Source organism: Camellia sinensis, chromosome 11, assembly GCF_055761805.1.
Source record: "Camellia sinensis isolate YWXY chromosome 11, ASM5576180v1, whole genome shotgun sequence".
In the NCBI taxonomy this organism is placed as follows: domain Eukaryota; kingdom Viridiplantae; phylum Streptophyta; class Magnoliopsida; order Ericales; family Theaceae; genus Camellia; species Camellia sinensis.
The window spans coordinates 130,431,245-130,446,490 of record NC_138971.1 but is presented as its reverse complement, the minus strand read 5'-3'; the positions used below and the strand labels follow the sequence as shown (position 1 = coordinate 130,446,490).

Here is a 15,246-nt window from a genome sequence, read left to right as displayed (position 1 = left end):
CACAGAAGTTTCATAAATCATGAATTTCATCCTGCGGTGTCCCGAACGTGTTCATTACGTGTCCGTTTGCAAAAACTCAAAAAAAAAAAAAAACGGACACCTTCTACTGCATGTCCATCGTGTATTGGACGTGTGTCCGTATCTGATACATGTCTGTATCCAACACTGATATGCAACCCTTGGAGAAATGTCCATGCTTTATAGATCTGGGCATACATTAATGATTTAAATGGTTGATCTCATACACTTCACAGTAAAGCTTATTTATGTAAAAAATTAATTGCATCGAATAATTATAAAAATAGATATAAATCACATTTTGTTTTTATAAAATTTAAGTTTATAATTTATGAATTATTCATTTTATAAAACAAAATATGATTTATTCTTATATTTATAGTTGTTAGATGAATTTGATTTATTATGAGGATAACTTTCACTGTCAGATTTATAAAGTAAGTAATTTATATCACAACAATGATTCATCCCCCTTTTCCCCCCACCCCCTCTCTCTCTCATTGGTTACCTTTTCTTTTTCTTTTTCTTTTTTTTCCTGCTCCTCCAATCACCACCCTCCACGTGGCAAAGGGGGGGTGAGGGGGTGACCCCCAAAATGGGGTCCCAAGCATTATTCTTTATATCATTTATGTATGCGAATTGAAACTCACAAAGAGTATGGATAGCAGCTAGTCCCATCTAAGGGGGTGTTTGGGAAGAGGGTTGGGCTAAACTAACTCACTAAAAGATAAAATATATTAAAATAGTTAATAAAATAAAATATCATATCTAACTCATAATCACTTTAATTTTTTTCTCACAATCATTAAATTAGCTATAAAAAAAAGGCCAAATGACTTTTCAGACACAACTATTTTAATTAAGTAAAAGTAATCAAAAAAGTCAAACAACCAATTAAAATAGTTAACTATCCAAACAAAGCTTAAATTTGAACAAACAAGGGAAGAAATGACCATCTTTTCATTGAGAGTACTTTTTCATTTTAGAAATGTTTGGATCCTCTTTTTTGGGGGATTTTATGAATTTCAATTTGATTTTGGTCCTACGTTTGTATAAGGTCCATTTATGTATGTATAGGTCTCACATTATGAGTGATTGGGATAAGAGTGGAGGTAGTGAGATATGTATGCGTGGAGATATCTATCACAATTATTTTCAATTCGCAAATAAATAATTCCCAGGAGCATGAAGAGAAGGAATAGTACCTAGTCCATCTAAATTTGAGCAAACAATGGAAGAAATGACCATCTTGTTTGATTGGAAGGATTAGAGCATGGGATTGAGATTATTAATTCGCGGACCTAATTATCCTATGTTCGTTTCGACATTTTGTTTTAAGATTATCAATTCAATGGATAATTAATCCAACAAATTTGTAGGATTATTAGTAATGGGGTAAAGGTGAGATTATGAATACCACACTAATTTGATTGGATTATTAATACATCACTATTAATCTTGTGGAATCAGAGTACTATTTGTAGAGAAACATTGTAGTGCATATTTTTGAAAGAGTGTCTATTACATATACATTATTATTAAATATGTATATATATATATATATATATATATATATAATTTTAATTTTTTAAATCATAATTAAAAAATATATTATAACTCAATATAATATGAGGCATAATTAAAAAATTTATAAATCATAGCTAAAATAATATTATAATTAAAAAATAATTAATCATAGCTAAAAATATATATAATTAGAGTAGATATGATATACTATTTAAAAAAATAATAATATTAGAGACCTCTAAAAACACACCTCTAAACACACCTCTAATGAGGTGGAAAAGGGGAAAAAAAAAAAAATCAAGACACATGACTGCCAGTGGCAGTGGGTGTCCCTAGTAGTATCTCTAAATTAGAAGTCCCAAGCATTTTTCTTAAAAAAAAAAAAAAAAATGTATATTAAAATTTTGGACTTTTCTTAAGTGTGCCTTGCATATGGTATGCAAGGCATTTACGACCTTGCATTTACACCTTCTATGGTGTAAACAATAATATTCAACCTTACATTTACACCTTACATATAATGTGCAACCGTAAGGGAGTTGCGCACTTAAACATTACCCTAAACTTTTTCCTGTTTTGTATGGAAGTTACATGGTGCCGCGTGCCTGTCTGAATCTTCCTGCAGTACAGCACCCCCGCCATATGGAAAAGGAAACGGATCGTCGGTCGCCCTCCCCTGTAGCCATCCCCTGTCGCCCCCAAAACGACGTCGTTTTGGGGGCGAATTTTCAAAAAAAAAAAACGCAGAAGAGGGAGGAAGGAGAGGAAGACAGAGGGAGGAGGGAGGAGGGAGGAGGAGGAGGAGGAGGAGGAGGAGAGGAGGGGCCGGACTGGAGGGGGCCTTACATACAGGGGAGGAGGCGGAGGAGGTGGAGACGGTCGGAGGCGGAGGCGACGGTGGTCGCAGGTGCTGCGACGAGGTGGGACGGCGGCTGCGACGGCGGCTGCGACGGCTGCGATGGACGAGGACGGCGAGCTCACAGCCTCCGGATCCTCCTCCTCCCTCCTTCCTCCCTCTCCCTCTTCCTCGCCTTCCTCCCTCTCCCTCTTCCTCTCCTTCCTCCCTCTTCTCTGCGTTTTTTTTTTTTGAAAATTTGCCCCCAAAACGACGTCGTTTTGGGGGCGACAGGGGATGGCGACAGGAAAGGGCGACGGGTGATCCGGATTCATATGGAAAACAGCAATAATCATTAATTTTGGTGTTTTGATGGAACAATAATAACATAGCAAGGTGAAAAAAAAAATCAAGACCAAAATATTACCTTAGGTAGGGCTCACTGTCAGAGCTGGATTTAAAGCTCAATAATTAGAGTTCTAAATCATTTTTTATGAAAAAATTATTGGCAAATCACACCCAAGGGTCAATAAAAATTAATTATAAATAAGTAGTAAATATTAATAATTAACCTTCGTTTAGAAGGATTTATTTTTGTCTAATTTTTAATTTTTTATAATTGTTTTAGTTTGGTTAAAAAAAATTGGGGGACTTATTTATAAGTCTTTTTTCAGATACTTATAGTAGGATAAGTCTTGTGTAATTTCTTATAGAGTTTCAAGTCCTATTTAGATAAGAATGTATTCCACAAGATCCTACGTAAACGTAACGTCGCGTGACACTTACATAAACGTAACGTAATGTGACACCTATATAAACGTAACGTAACGTAACGTAACGTGACACCTATATAAATGTAACGTAACGTGTCACGTTACGTTTCGCAAACTTAATAAGTTTTTATTTTTTTAAATTAAATGTGAAAATGTTGATAGTTTATATTGGTGTCACATTACGTTTCATATGAATATGATCTATGAAAACATTCAATTTTCTAAATAGGAAATTGAATGTTGCCATAGATCATAGGTGTCACGTTACGTTTATGTAGGTGTTACGTTATGTTACTGAGAGGGTAATTTATAAATAAGTAACAGGCTTCTTTGGAAGTCGAGTTGCACAACGGACCGAGGTAGGAGCTGTTATAGCTCGGTCCATAAAACTAATGAGCTTGGGCCAGATAACGTATGTGCCGAGCTATGAACCGGGGTGTTTGTACTTTACAAATTGGACCTCACATTGTTAGCTCGGTCGGTTATTGCCACAGATTAGCTCGGTCTAAACAAGCAAAACCGAAGTACCAGAGAATCAGAGCCGAGCTACGTGTTGCGTATGAAGGCGCTGGATTATGACAATGGGCAAGTGTTAGCTCGGTCATACTGTTATCCACCCGTGGTAAAACCATCTCACTTGGTTTAAGCAGTGAGGAGAGTGTTAAAGGATAAGCATTATCCTTCAGAAGTGTGATTCCTAGGAGGACTCTACATAGAAGAATAAGAGCCCTACTAGGATTATGCCAAGCAAAAACTATAAAAGCTCTCAACAGAACCTATGTACAGGTAACACAACTTTGATTCCCGAATACACAGAGCTTTTGTCACGACCCGCACCCGTCCCTATGGGTTAAAGCCATAACTGACCAGTAATCACGAGATTACCTATGGCCTCAAACCAAACGAGACAAAACTCATCAGAGTAAAGGGACCAAATGGAAGCAAATTTAAAACTTTGTCCATAGAGTCGAGCTTATATGCACATCATAACATTCCATACATACATATGTTAATAACTCACAACAGAAAGTATAGTAACATAAAGTTCTATACAGACAGGATCATTCAAATCTAAGTCAGCCAAAACAAAGCTATATACAGATGCACACCAAAGTCCTCGCCAACATGACAAAATAACATAGAATGACGGAAGGGCGAAGACGTGTCTCGTGCATGAGACGCAAAGGCTGACTCTTCAAAACCTTAGTTGTTCCATACAGACTTCACTGGGGCTGGCCTCGAACTTCTCTTGGCTCACCTACAAACACATGAATGAGCGTGAGCGAAAGCCCAGTGAATAATATCAAATAAAGAATACACATTGGAACAATATACATCAAATGGCCTTGGGCCCAATTTATATTTCTACTAATACATACATACATAGACATATGTAAGTTAAGTAACTGCGGTTCCAAACACATCATACGGCCTCGGGCCCAATTCATTAGTGTCAAACTGTTATTCGTGTCAAACTGGCCTTTGGCCTTTTCAAACTTTCATATCAAACTAGCCTTTAGGCCTTTCAAACTTTTATATCAAACTGGCCTTTAGGCCTTTCATATCAAACTGGCCTTTAGGCCTTTCAAACTTTTATTCATGTTAATCTGGCCTCTGGCCCATTCATGCATGTCAAACTGGCCGTGGCTCATTCATGCATGTCAAACTGGCCTCTGGCCCATTCGTGCGTGTCAAATTGGCCTCTGGCCCATTCATACATGTCAAACTGGCCTCTGGCCCATTCGTGAGTGTCAAACTGGCCTCTGGCCCATTCATGCATGTCAAACTGGCCTCTGGCCCATTCATGCATGTCAAACTTTCATTTATGTCAAACGGCCTTTGGCCTAACCATTTATGTCAATTGGCCTTCGGCCCAATCATTCATGTCAATCGGCCTTCGGCCCACAATCATTTTTTCTTGTCAAAACAGCCTTCGGTCCAATCATTCGTGTTAATCAGCCTTCGGCCCAATCATTCATATCCATCGGCCTTCGGCCCAATCATTTATATCCATCGGCCTTCGGTCCAATTATTTATATCAATCGGTTGTCCATAATTCAAACTAGCAAACTCACAAAGAAATAAGCAATTGGACAATTGACAAACTTCAGAACATCGATATTACTCACAGTGATCGGCTCGTGGATTTGCCCTGGAGCTTGACCCTACACATCATATAACACATATGGCTCACAAACGATTCAATCCATTCTTTAATTCACATATTCCTCTTTAGGCTTCATTCTTATCTCTTTAACTCAATTATAATGCTTAATGCATGCTTAAGAGTGCGCGCAAGTGAAAGAGAACAGAAAACGAAGCACAGAACGATCACACAAAATTTTCAAAAACAGGGTCCCCGCTCGAGCGTGAACTTACCCGCTCGAGTGGACCCATGAGGTCTGTAAAAGTACTGGTTATGTCATTTTTACGCTCGAGCGTGGAACTTCGACGCTCGAGCGGAAGTCCATCTTACATAGCTCCCCGCTCGAGCGTGGACTTCACTGCTTGAGCGGATATCATGGTCTGCAGAAAATACTGGGAGCACGAAATTCACGCTCGAGCGGCGGTTCCCCCGCTCGAGCGGACATCAAATTTCTGGGTTTTCCAGAATGTATTCTTGAGCTCAAATTCGACATTCCAACCACATTCTTTACATAATATGGCTTCAATTTCACATATACTTGTATTAACATGGTACCAACACTAAAACACATCAATATAAAGCTCAATTTCATGACTCAAACACATGCATGGCTCATTTTCCACCAACCTCATTACCAATATAACAATTTCATGCATTCAACACTTACTCCCTTGTAATTTGCACATGCATGTGGTATATTATTCTCATTCTCAACTTATATGATGAAGAGGTGGTCAAGAACATAATCTTCAACTAAAAACTCACACAGATCATGCATTTGGTGCTCAAATACACAAATTCAAAGCAACTACATACATGCATGCAACATTGACCTTCAATTCAACATGATCAACTCAATTTCATTTCAATTCTTGTTCTTGACCATTAATCAATTTTGAACACACAAGATTACACATTACACTCATGAATTCAAGAATCAATTGCTTACCTAGTGGCTCAATTTTTCCAATCAATAGCAAATTCTTGAATAATTTTCAAGATCACCAAGCTTTGAGCTAAATTGCACAATTCTCTCCCTTTCTTTCTCTCTACAGCCGACTCTCCCTCCCTCTCTTGGAGCCAAAATCAGCAAAATGATAAGAAGGAGGGGTTTTGAGTGTATAGTGCTTTTTTACAACACTCTCCACTAATTTCATAATAATAATAATAACAATTGGGCACTAATTCATTAATTTAATCAACCTAATCTGGTCTGAATCAATTTTTCAATTAAACTTCACCGTAAGCTCTAAAAATTATGCCAATCACAATGGCGTAATCAATTTCGGGTTCTGTGGCCGATAAGGCCTTCAATTTAATTCCCAAAGCATACAAGCAAACATATATTCCTATGGTGAACAGATAGAAATTCAAAATCACACATTTTCACATAATGACACACAAAATCATATTAAACATATAATCAAACTCATAATAAGGACCCATTAGCATAATATGGAACAGGGTTATCACAGCTTTTGTCTATTTGTCTATTTTGCTGACTTATGCATCGGAGAGGTATCCGACACACACCCGCCAGCTAGCTCACGTTTGTATTTTCAGGGAGTAAAGTGACGATGTTTGGAGGAGCGCAGACTTGATCAACAGGATTATACGAGAAGATTATTTCGTGCTCGTACAGTTACGTTTATGTAGATATGATTTATGGTAACATTCAATTTCCTATATAGGAAATTGTTATAGGAAATTGAATGTTACCATAGATCATAAGTGTCACGTTACGTTTATGTAGGTGTCACGTTACGTTACGTTTATATCGATATGATCTATGGTAACATTCAATTCTTATATATGGTTTTACTATTATTTATGATATTAACAACTAATATTGAGGGTAAATGTGTCAACAAACTTCCGACAAGACTTATGGGAACATAAGTTTTTTAGTAGAACCATATGTAACATAAGTTTTCCTAACAGGACTTATAAATAATTTTCCCAAAAAAATTATTTAAAAAGAATTTTTTTTTGTAATTTTATGAGAGAAAAAATAAAATGATTATGATTTACATGTACCATTTTATCTTATTATTTTTTTAACTTGTTTTTATCTTTTAGTGAACTAAATCAGTGCCAATTTACTTTCCAAACAAGGCCTCAAAATTATAAATTTTATTATGAATTTGTAATATTTTTTTTGCTGACATCACTAAATAGCAATTTTTTCAAAAATTATTAGGTGCCCCAATGGCATCAAATGACCTTACTCCCAATCAATCATCAATTATCAAGTTTTTTTTTTTATTATTATTTATTATTGTCTTGCTCCAATATAAAGTGGTGAATTTTATTTTCATTAATTACAACACTCTTGGTATTTCCTAGCTTTGCCCTAAGCTCTTCAAATAACTTCCTAGGATAGCATTGGAATAGTTTGCTCATGTGGCTGTATGTTTCATTATTTATTTTTTTTCGGTTTCCTTTGAAAAAGATAACATATCACTTGTCCTAGTATGTGTGGTATGAAGAAATATTTTAAGATCACTAAATAACTTCTCACCGATCACATATTCTTTGTCTTGAATATGTGCAATTATGAAATTTTTTATTTGCTATTCTATCTATTTTTAACATTTAATATGATGAGTTATAAGGTAATACATGTTTTCTGCAATCCAATTTTATTCATAAACCTTGTTAGGTATAAATGAAATATATGTTTTGATTAGTTTAAAATTATGAATTCACCAGTTTTTGTAGGGTTTATATGCTATCTTAGGGATTCTTTTTTTATTTTTATTTTTAATTTGACTTATAATAATGTGACATGATAGATATTAATTTTTAATTTGTCACACACAATCCTATAGGCCTAATCCTTTATTACGTCATTATTGATAAATTTATGAGTTTAATCTTATTGGTCTCTAGTATTTTTTTTATTTTTTTATATAGATATGAAGCTTGTAATTTTGAATTTGTGCCCAATCAATGTGAATAAATTTATTTTCTCACCATCAAGACGCTTTGCCGATGAATTTGTGGTTTCAGTTTTTTGAATTCAATTTTTTAAAAATTGAGTTTTTTATTTTTCGTGCATATTTTTTAATTTTTAAGTATTTTTTTTTATTTTTTTGATGCATCTTATTTAAATGTATCTAAATAGTAAAATATTTGTGAAAAAATATTTTAAAAAATTAATAAATACACAAAAAAAATAAAAAATGTATTGAATTTTCATATTTTTTGATATTTAGTATATTTTTTAAAGATTTTTTTATAAATATTATACTTTTTAAGTGTATTTATATTAGGTGTGTCTAAAAATTAAAAAAATTGCTTAAAATATTAAAAAAATTTATTGAAAACATTAAAATTTGAAAAATAAAAAAGTAAATTTTTTTGAAAATTAGACCCAAACAAAGTGATTACTGTTTACTCAACTTCCGTTTGTTTCCAATGAATTTGTTTTTTTTTTTAAATTACTTTATATATTTTTGATATTTGGTAAGGCAAATTTTAAAAAAAAAAAAAAAAAAAAATTCACTCATCAAAATCCAGAATATATTCATCAAATCCACTCATTTGTCATTTTCTTTAGACTGAGACTTTGCCTTTGAATTTTTCATCCATTTGTAACTCAAAAGTTTGGAACCAAGACTTATCGCTATAAATTTTTTTAGTGATTATATGGTGAAAATTAAATTTGTATAGCATAGAATCTATATACAAAATAAATATGACCCACATAAGATAATAATTTAAAATAATTTCTAAGTAGTTAAATTTGAATTTTTAGTACTGTTGTTGGTAACTATGGACACAGCTATCTAATAGCTTCAAAGTTATCTTGTAGAAATCACTTCCCTTCAAATTGACCATCTAATCATTCACAGAGGTTTCCAATGGAGATGATGAAACTGTCTGTGTTTGACAAGTGAGTTTGCAGGTTTTTTTGACTATTTTAATCACAAAAAATAAAATAGGCTATTTTAGTCATAACAAACAAAACATCACATCCAACCCATAATCATTACATTCTTCTTCTGTCACAAAAAAACTCAAAAAAGCCAAAAAGCCCTTCCCAAACCAAGCTTTTAAGCCCAGGCTAAAATAGCTAAAAAAACCAAAAAGCCAAAAAACCAATCTACTTCTCAAACGGAGGCTTACGGGCTTAGTTTTTAAGGGAATGCTATGGATTTAATTTCTCTTAGGAGAGTTAAATTAAAAAGACAAGCATTTGGTACTTTGTAAATGATGAGGAAACTAATTATCAGAAGTATTAATCTAACAACTAATATTATTTTACTGTCAGTTGATTAATAAGAGGGTAATTGTAATTTTAAAATTACACAAAAAAATTTGTTTTTGTCATTGATAAGAGGATAATGGTAATTGTAATTTTAAAATTATAAGAAAAAATCTATATTTATCAGAAACCTCAGTGAATTTTTTGTTTAATTTTTCAAAAACTATTTTTAGATGAGCTTTCATTTATTGTTAAGAATTTTTTTTAAAAATATTTTAGTCAATTTTTTTTTTAATACTTTTTAGATGCACCTAATCGAGTTGCATTTAAAAGTTAAAAAAAAAAATTGACTAAAATATTTTAAAAAATTACTGAAAACAAACGAAAAATGGAACAAAAATCTATGTATATTTTTGTTCGGACTTTCGTAATTTTTTTATATTTTAGTTAAACTTTTTGATTTTTTAAATGTTTCTAAACTTGAAATATCTAAAATAAATATTAAAAAATCACTAAAGACAAATGATAATTCGTTTAAAAATACAAATCAAACACTGCTTTTAGTGTATTTGGTAATATTTCACTACAGAGGTAAGGCCCACCAATGGCCTTCACATGTGAGCTTCATATGTTGGGGCCAGAAAGTAATCAGTACACAATACTTCTGGAGTGGCATGTTCCAAAAGCATCAAATAAAATTTTAATTTTTTTTTTATTTTTTCATTTTCGAGCATAGCTTTCCCATAACTTCTCTTAATAGAATCTCCGAGAGGAGAGGTATTTATATTTTAGCTATTTTGCTTAATATATCATAACAAAAATGAGTTTCAACAAGATAGACAACACAGATTATTTAGTCTCATCTCTTCTTGACTACCTGTATTTAGAGTCTTAGGAATTAGGTAAGTTAATCTCCGAAATAAAGGTTGTTTTGAAAAGATGGTTAAAAATTAACTTTTTGATTTTTTTAACTTTTTTTACTGTTTCATGTGAGAGGTAATGTGGCTCAAAATAGATTAAAAATTAATTTTTAACTTTTTATGCATGTTGCCAAAACAGGCCAGAGAATGTTGTTGGAGTGTGCACCAGTAATGATAGAGATCCCCACAAAACACAACCTCCACAACCTTCAAAATGATCTAAACCATTCATGTCACTGGGTAGGGGCCCTCCTTTGTGGGAGTCCCAAACATTTTCCGAGTGTGCACCAGGTTATCTAATTAAGAGCAACTTCAACAAGCTCTCTTCTCTATGTTGTGCTTGTTAACTATCTTAAAAGGTAAATTATAAATACACATTCTGAGATTTGATTAAACTATAAATTGTCAAATTACAAATACCTCATTGTTAGAAATTTTTTATTTAACAAAATTAATTAAAAAAATAAAATTCATAATTGTTCTCCTATACAATAATAAAATTATCTAAATTATTAATTAAAACATATTTCTAATATCATTAAAAACTGCTAATTGACTTGATGATTTATTAATAAAAGGAACGATTTGTTATGAAATTAAAAACCTCAGGAGTAGATTGTAATTTCCAAAACTATAAAGGACGATTCGTATTTTAATCAAATCTTAGGAGATGTATTTGTAACTCACCTTTTTTTTACATAGCCAAATTACAATTCTAATTCTCCAACAGGTAAAATAATACATTAGGTATTTTGCTTCATTTGTGAGGGAGTTAGCTACAATTGGACAACCAAGAGAGATTAAACAAATGGTTTCTATAAGAGTCTATGTGGCTAAATATAAGAATGAGCAATTATGTTGGACAAAATGTCTAATAAAAGTACATAAAAAAATAAACTAGTTATTTTGCATCAATGTATGTACTTCAATAACATTCTTTATCGTCATTTGTTAACCAATAAAAAGACAATTTATTTGATTTAACTTGGGTAAATTACATTGACATTTCTGTTTAACACAAATTTTATCTTCACATTTAAAAAATAATATCTCTCATTGAGGTTTGTAATCTCATTATAATTTATCTCATGTATTGTTGACGTCATATCTTAAATTTTTTTAAATAGCTATCTTGCCATTTTTCTTACAATTTCTTCTTCCTATCATCATATTACATTGTACAACTTTTATCATTAAATTTTACCTAAACATATTCTTATTAAATGGTGATATATAAACATAAATTTTACATAGAATTTTCAAATATAATCATATAGCTCAACGGTGATCTTTCACTTTAAAGCAAAACACCCATAGACATGATTTATATTTACAATAATATCACTATCACCCATAGTTTTGACTTAAGCGGAGCTTGTCTTGGGAGGTCGGGGCAAGTTTCCAGGTTATAGTCTTCTCGCTCGGAACGGCTAACAGGGCACCTTGGTGATCTCTGAAAAGGGGCGCTGCCTTGAATCTGCGGGAGAGTAGGGAGGATTTTCCTGTAACAAAAAAAAAAAAACAATATCACTATCACAACATTTTTATAATTTTTTTGTATAAACTTTTATATATGAATATAATTTTTCATTTTTATTTCCACCATTATATCTAAATTAGATCAATTTAATTTAGATATATTTAAAGAGTATAAAATTTATACAAAAATTTAAAAAAAATTCATTGAATACAACAAAAAAAGATAATGTTTTAAATTGTAGTATTTTTTATTTATTTTTTATTTTTTGTATTTGGTGAATTTTTTTTTAAAAAAAAGCTCAAAATATTATACTTCTTAAGTATATCTGGATTAGATGCATCTAAAAAATAAAAAAAAAATTACTTCAAATATTAAAAAAATTCAGTAAAAAATAAAAAAAACGAAAAAAAATTCTTTGTGTGAGTTAAACCAAATAAAATGATTGTTATTTTTTTTGAAAAAACATAAATAAAATATCTGTATTATTTTATTATTTTATATGTATAAAAATTAAGAAATAAATATGTCATTTTAATTTGATAAAAAATAAATATATTTTTTCAAATAAAAAAATGATCTATATTAAATAAAAACCTCAGGAATAACAGTGTAATTTACCATTTAACTTCTATTGATGGAGATGATGATTCAGCTTGGAATATGTAATTATTTTTTAATATTATATTATAAATATTAATTTTATATTATCATTATTTGTGTGTCAAACGGGATCATATTTTGATCCAGTTGGCACAACTTAAAATACATTTGCGTGTAATTTGAACTGATATCCGATTATAGAAAAACGAGACCATAAACCTCAAGAGATTGGGTCAGTGGACAAAGTCTGGGACCTAAAAATACTCCCTCCAAATCTTAAATTCAATACCCACTCTTCCAAGTCATGTCTATACAAAACATGGATAATATTAGGTATTATTAAAAAAATATTATGAAGATTTTTTATTCTTTAATTTGTGTGTTATGTTTTATTCTAAATATAATATAAAAAAAAATCTTTCATAATTATTTTCATAATATTTTTTTCATAATTCGTAATATTACTCACAAAACATTTGTTTTGACTTTAGATGAAACCCCCATAAATAAATAGACTGTGAAATTGATTCTTTTATACGAAAAAGACAAAAGAAAAAAAAGAACAAAAAAACACAGAAAAAAGACGAGGTTCATGTCTATAATTGATAGTGTGATATGATTGTGAATTTTTTTTTTCAGTAATACTAGGTATCATGAAATTTTTTTCATGAAAATAATTATAAAAATTTTATGATCATTAAATTACAATTAAAATAAAACATCACACACTAATCAAAATAATTTAAGAATCATATTTTTTCATGATCATTTTCATGATCCCTAACTTTTTTTTTTTTTTTTTCAATTGTTTGTTTGTTTTGTTTTATGTCTTGTATTTTTACCGGACTTCTTCAAACCCAGAATGCTATTTGACACTTAAACACTATTGAACTTGCAACTCACAACAAATATTGAGCAACCCTCACTCTCTCTTCTCTCTATCTGCCGTGACATTATTACACATTCTGAAACTACTGTCAGTGCCCTCTCTCTCTTTTTTTTTTTTTAACTCTATCAGTGCACTCTCTCTCTCTCGCTCTCTCTCTTCACCATGAAAACTCATCGTCCAAAGCTCAGGACCACACAACGCCCACTCTTCTCTTGCGGTTTGTTTCGTCACTGCACTCAAACTGTTCTCAGTCCAACCACCTCCAACCCTCCACCACTTCCTCTTTCCCAATCTGACCCACCACCACAACCACCACCTCCTCCTCCCCTACTATCCTCATCATCTGACCCACCACCACCCCAACAACCCGACTCTGAGTCCTCCTCATCTTCCAACACTTCCCAAAGCTTTACCCAGTGGAGATTCCCACTCCCAAACTCACCCATCTCACACCACTCTCACCCACCACCACCACCGCCGGAATCTGACCCATCACCACCCCAAACCCACCGCCATTCTTACCCACAACCACCGCCTCCAGAACTCTTCCACATCGCCGAGCTCCAACTCACTTCAGAATCCGATTCTGACCGACTCAACGCCCTCCACATGCTTGAACGCTGGCTCGTTCCGAACCCCCCCACAGCTGCCGCGGCCGTGGACGGAGGCGATGAGGTGGCCTGTCCGGCGGCGGTGATGAGGGGTGTGGTTGGGTATTTGAAGGAAAGTTCAGGGGCAAAACCGGCGACGAAAGTGTTGTTAGCGCTTTGTTTGGCGGAGGTGAACCGGCGCGTGGCGGTGGAGGCTGGGGCGGTGGGGCGGGTGGTGGAGGCGGTGGCGGACTTGGAAGGTGCGGCGGCGGAGAGGGCTTTGGCGGCGCTGGAATTGCTGTGCACGGTGGCGGAGGGGGCGGCGGAGGTGAGGGCCCACGCGCTGGCGGTGCCGATGATGGTGGAGGTGATGGGGAAGATGGCGGGGCGGGGGAAGGAATATGCTATAAGTGTATTGGCGGTGATTTACGGTGGTGGAGGCTGCGGCGGCGCAGAAGAGGTGGTGGTGGCCACGGCGGCTCCGCCGGAGGAGGTGGCGCGTGCTGTGGCGCTGGCTTTGCATGGGGATTGTAGTGCTAGAGGGAGGAGAAAAGGGGCCCAGCTTCTGAAGATGCTTCAGGAAAGTGGACGGTTGGATTTGACTCAAGGTGGAAGATAAACGGTGGAGATTTGCCTACAGTCAAACTGGTCAACATGGAGCAATGAAATCATGAAATGTTGCTGCGCAATCTCTTTTTACTTTATATTATAGAAGTATGAATGTCAAATAATTTATTAAATTTTTTATCAACCTTATTGTAAGTGCCTAAGATCAACACAAATGCCTAAGATCAACACAAACTCACAGGTATATAAGGCTTGAGAAATTTGATAAAAAATTTAATAAATTATTTAGAATTCTTAGCATCACTCAATTTTTAATTTTAGGATTTGCATAGTTTTCCTAACTAATTAATTTTCTATCCCTATGATCCCATCAGTTGGTTTTGATAAAAATCTAATAATAATATTATGTTGATTTATTATATGTTATGTTTTATAAGTTATTTCATTAGTTATCATTATGTCAATTTAATAAATTTCATTGTTTATATTAATTATTAAACACTGATAAAGATTAAATTTCAAGTCATTCCGTCCATCAATAACTTAAATTGAAATTAGCATGAAAATATATCGAGTAGTAAGTTATTCAAGTTGTATTTGATAATTTAGTAAGTTAAAAATTGTGTTTAAATTTGATTTGTTTTTATAATGAGTCAATTTCAAATGAGATTTGAGTAAAACTCGATTAGTT

General features: G+C 33.3%; 1 protein-coding gene across 1 annotated transcript; it reads left to right on the top strand.

The window, feature by feature from the left end:
• The first annotated feature begins 13,367 nt into the window (after window positions 1-13,367).
• LOC114278439 (ARM repeat superfamily protein) lies at window positions 13,368-14,974 on the top strand. The gene has a single exon (XM_028220476.2). The coding sequence runs from the start codon at window positions 13,561-13,563 to the stop codon at window positions 14,605-14,607; it is 1,047 nt and encodes a 348-aa protein (XP_028076277.2). The 5' UTR covers window positions 13,368-13,560; the 3' UTR covers window positions 14,608-14,974.
• The last annotated feature ends 272 nt before the right edge of the window (window positions 14,975-15,246 follow it).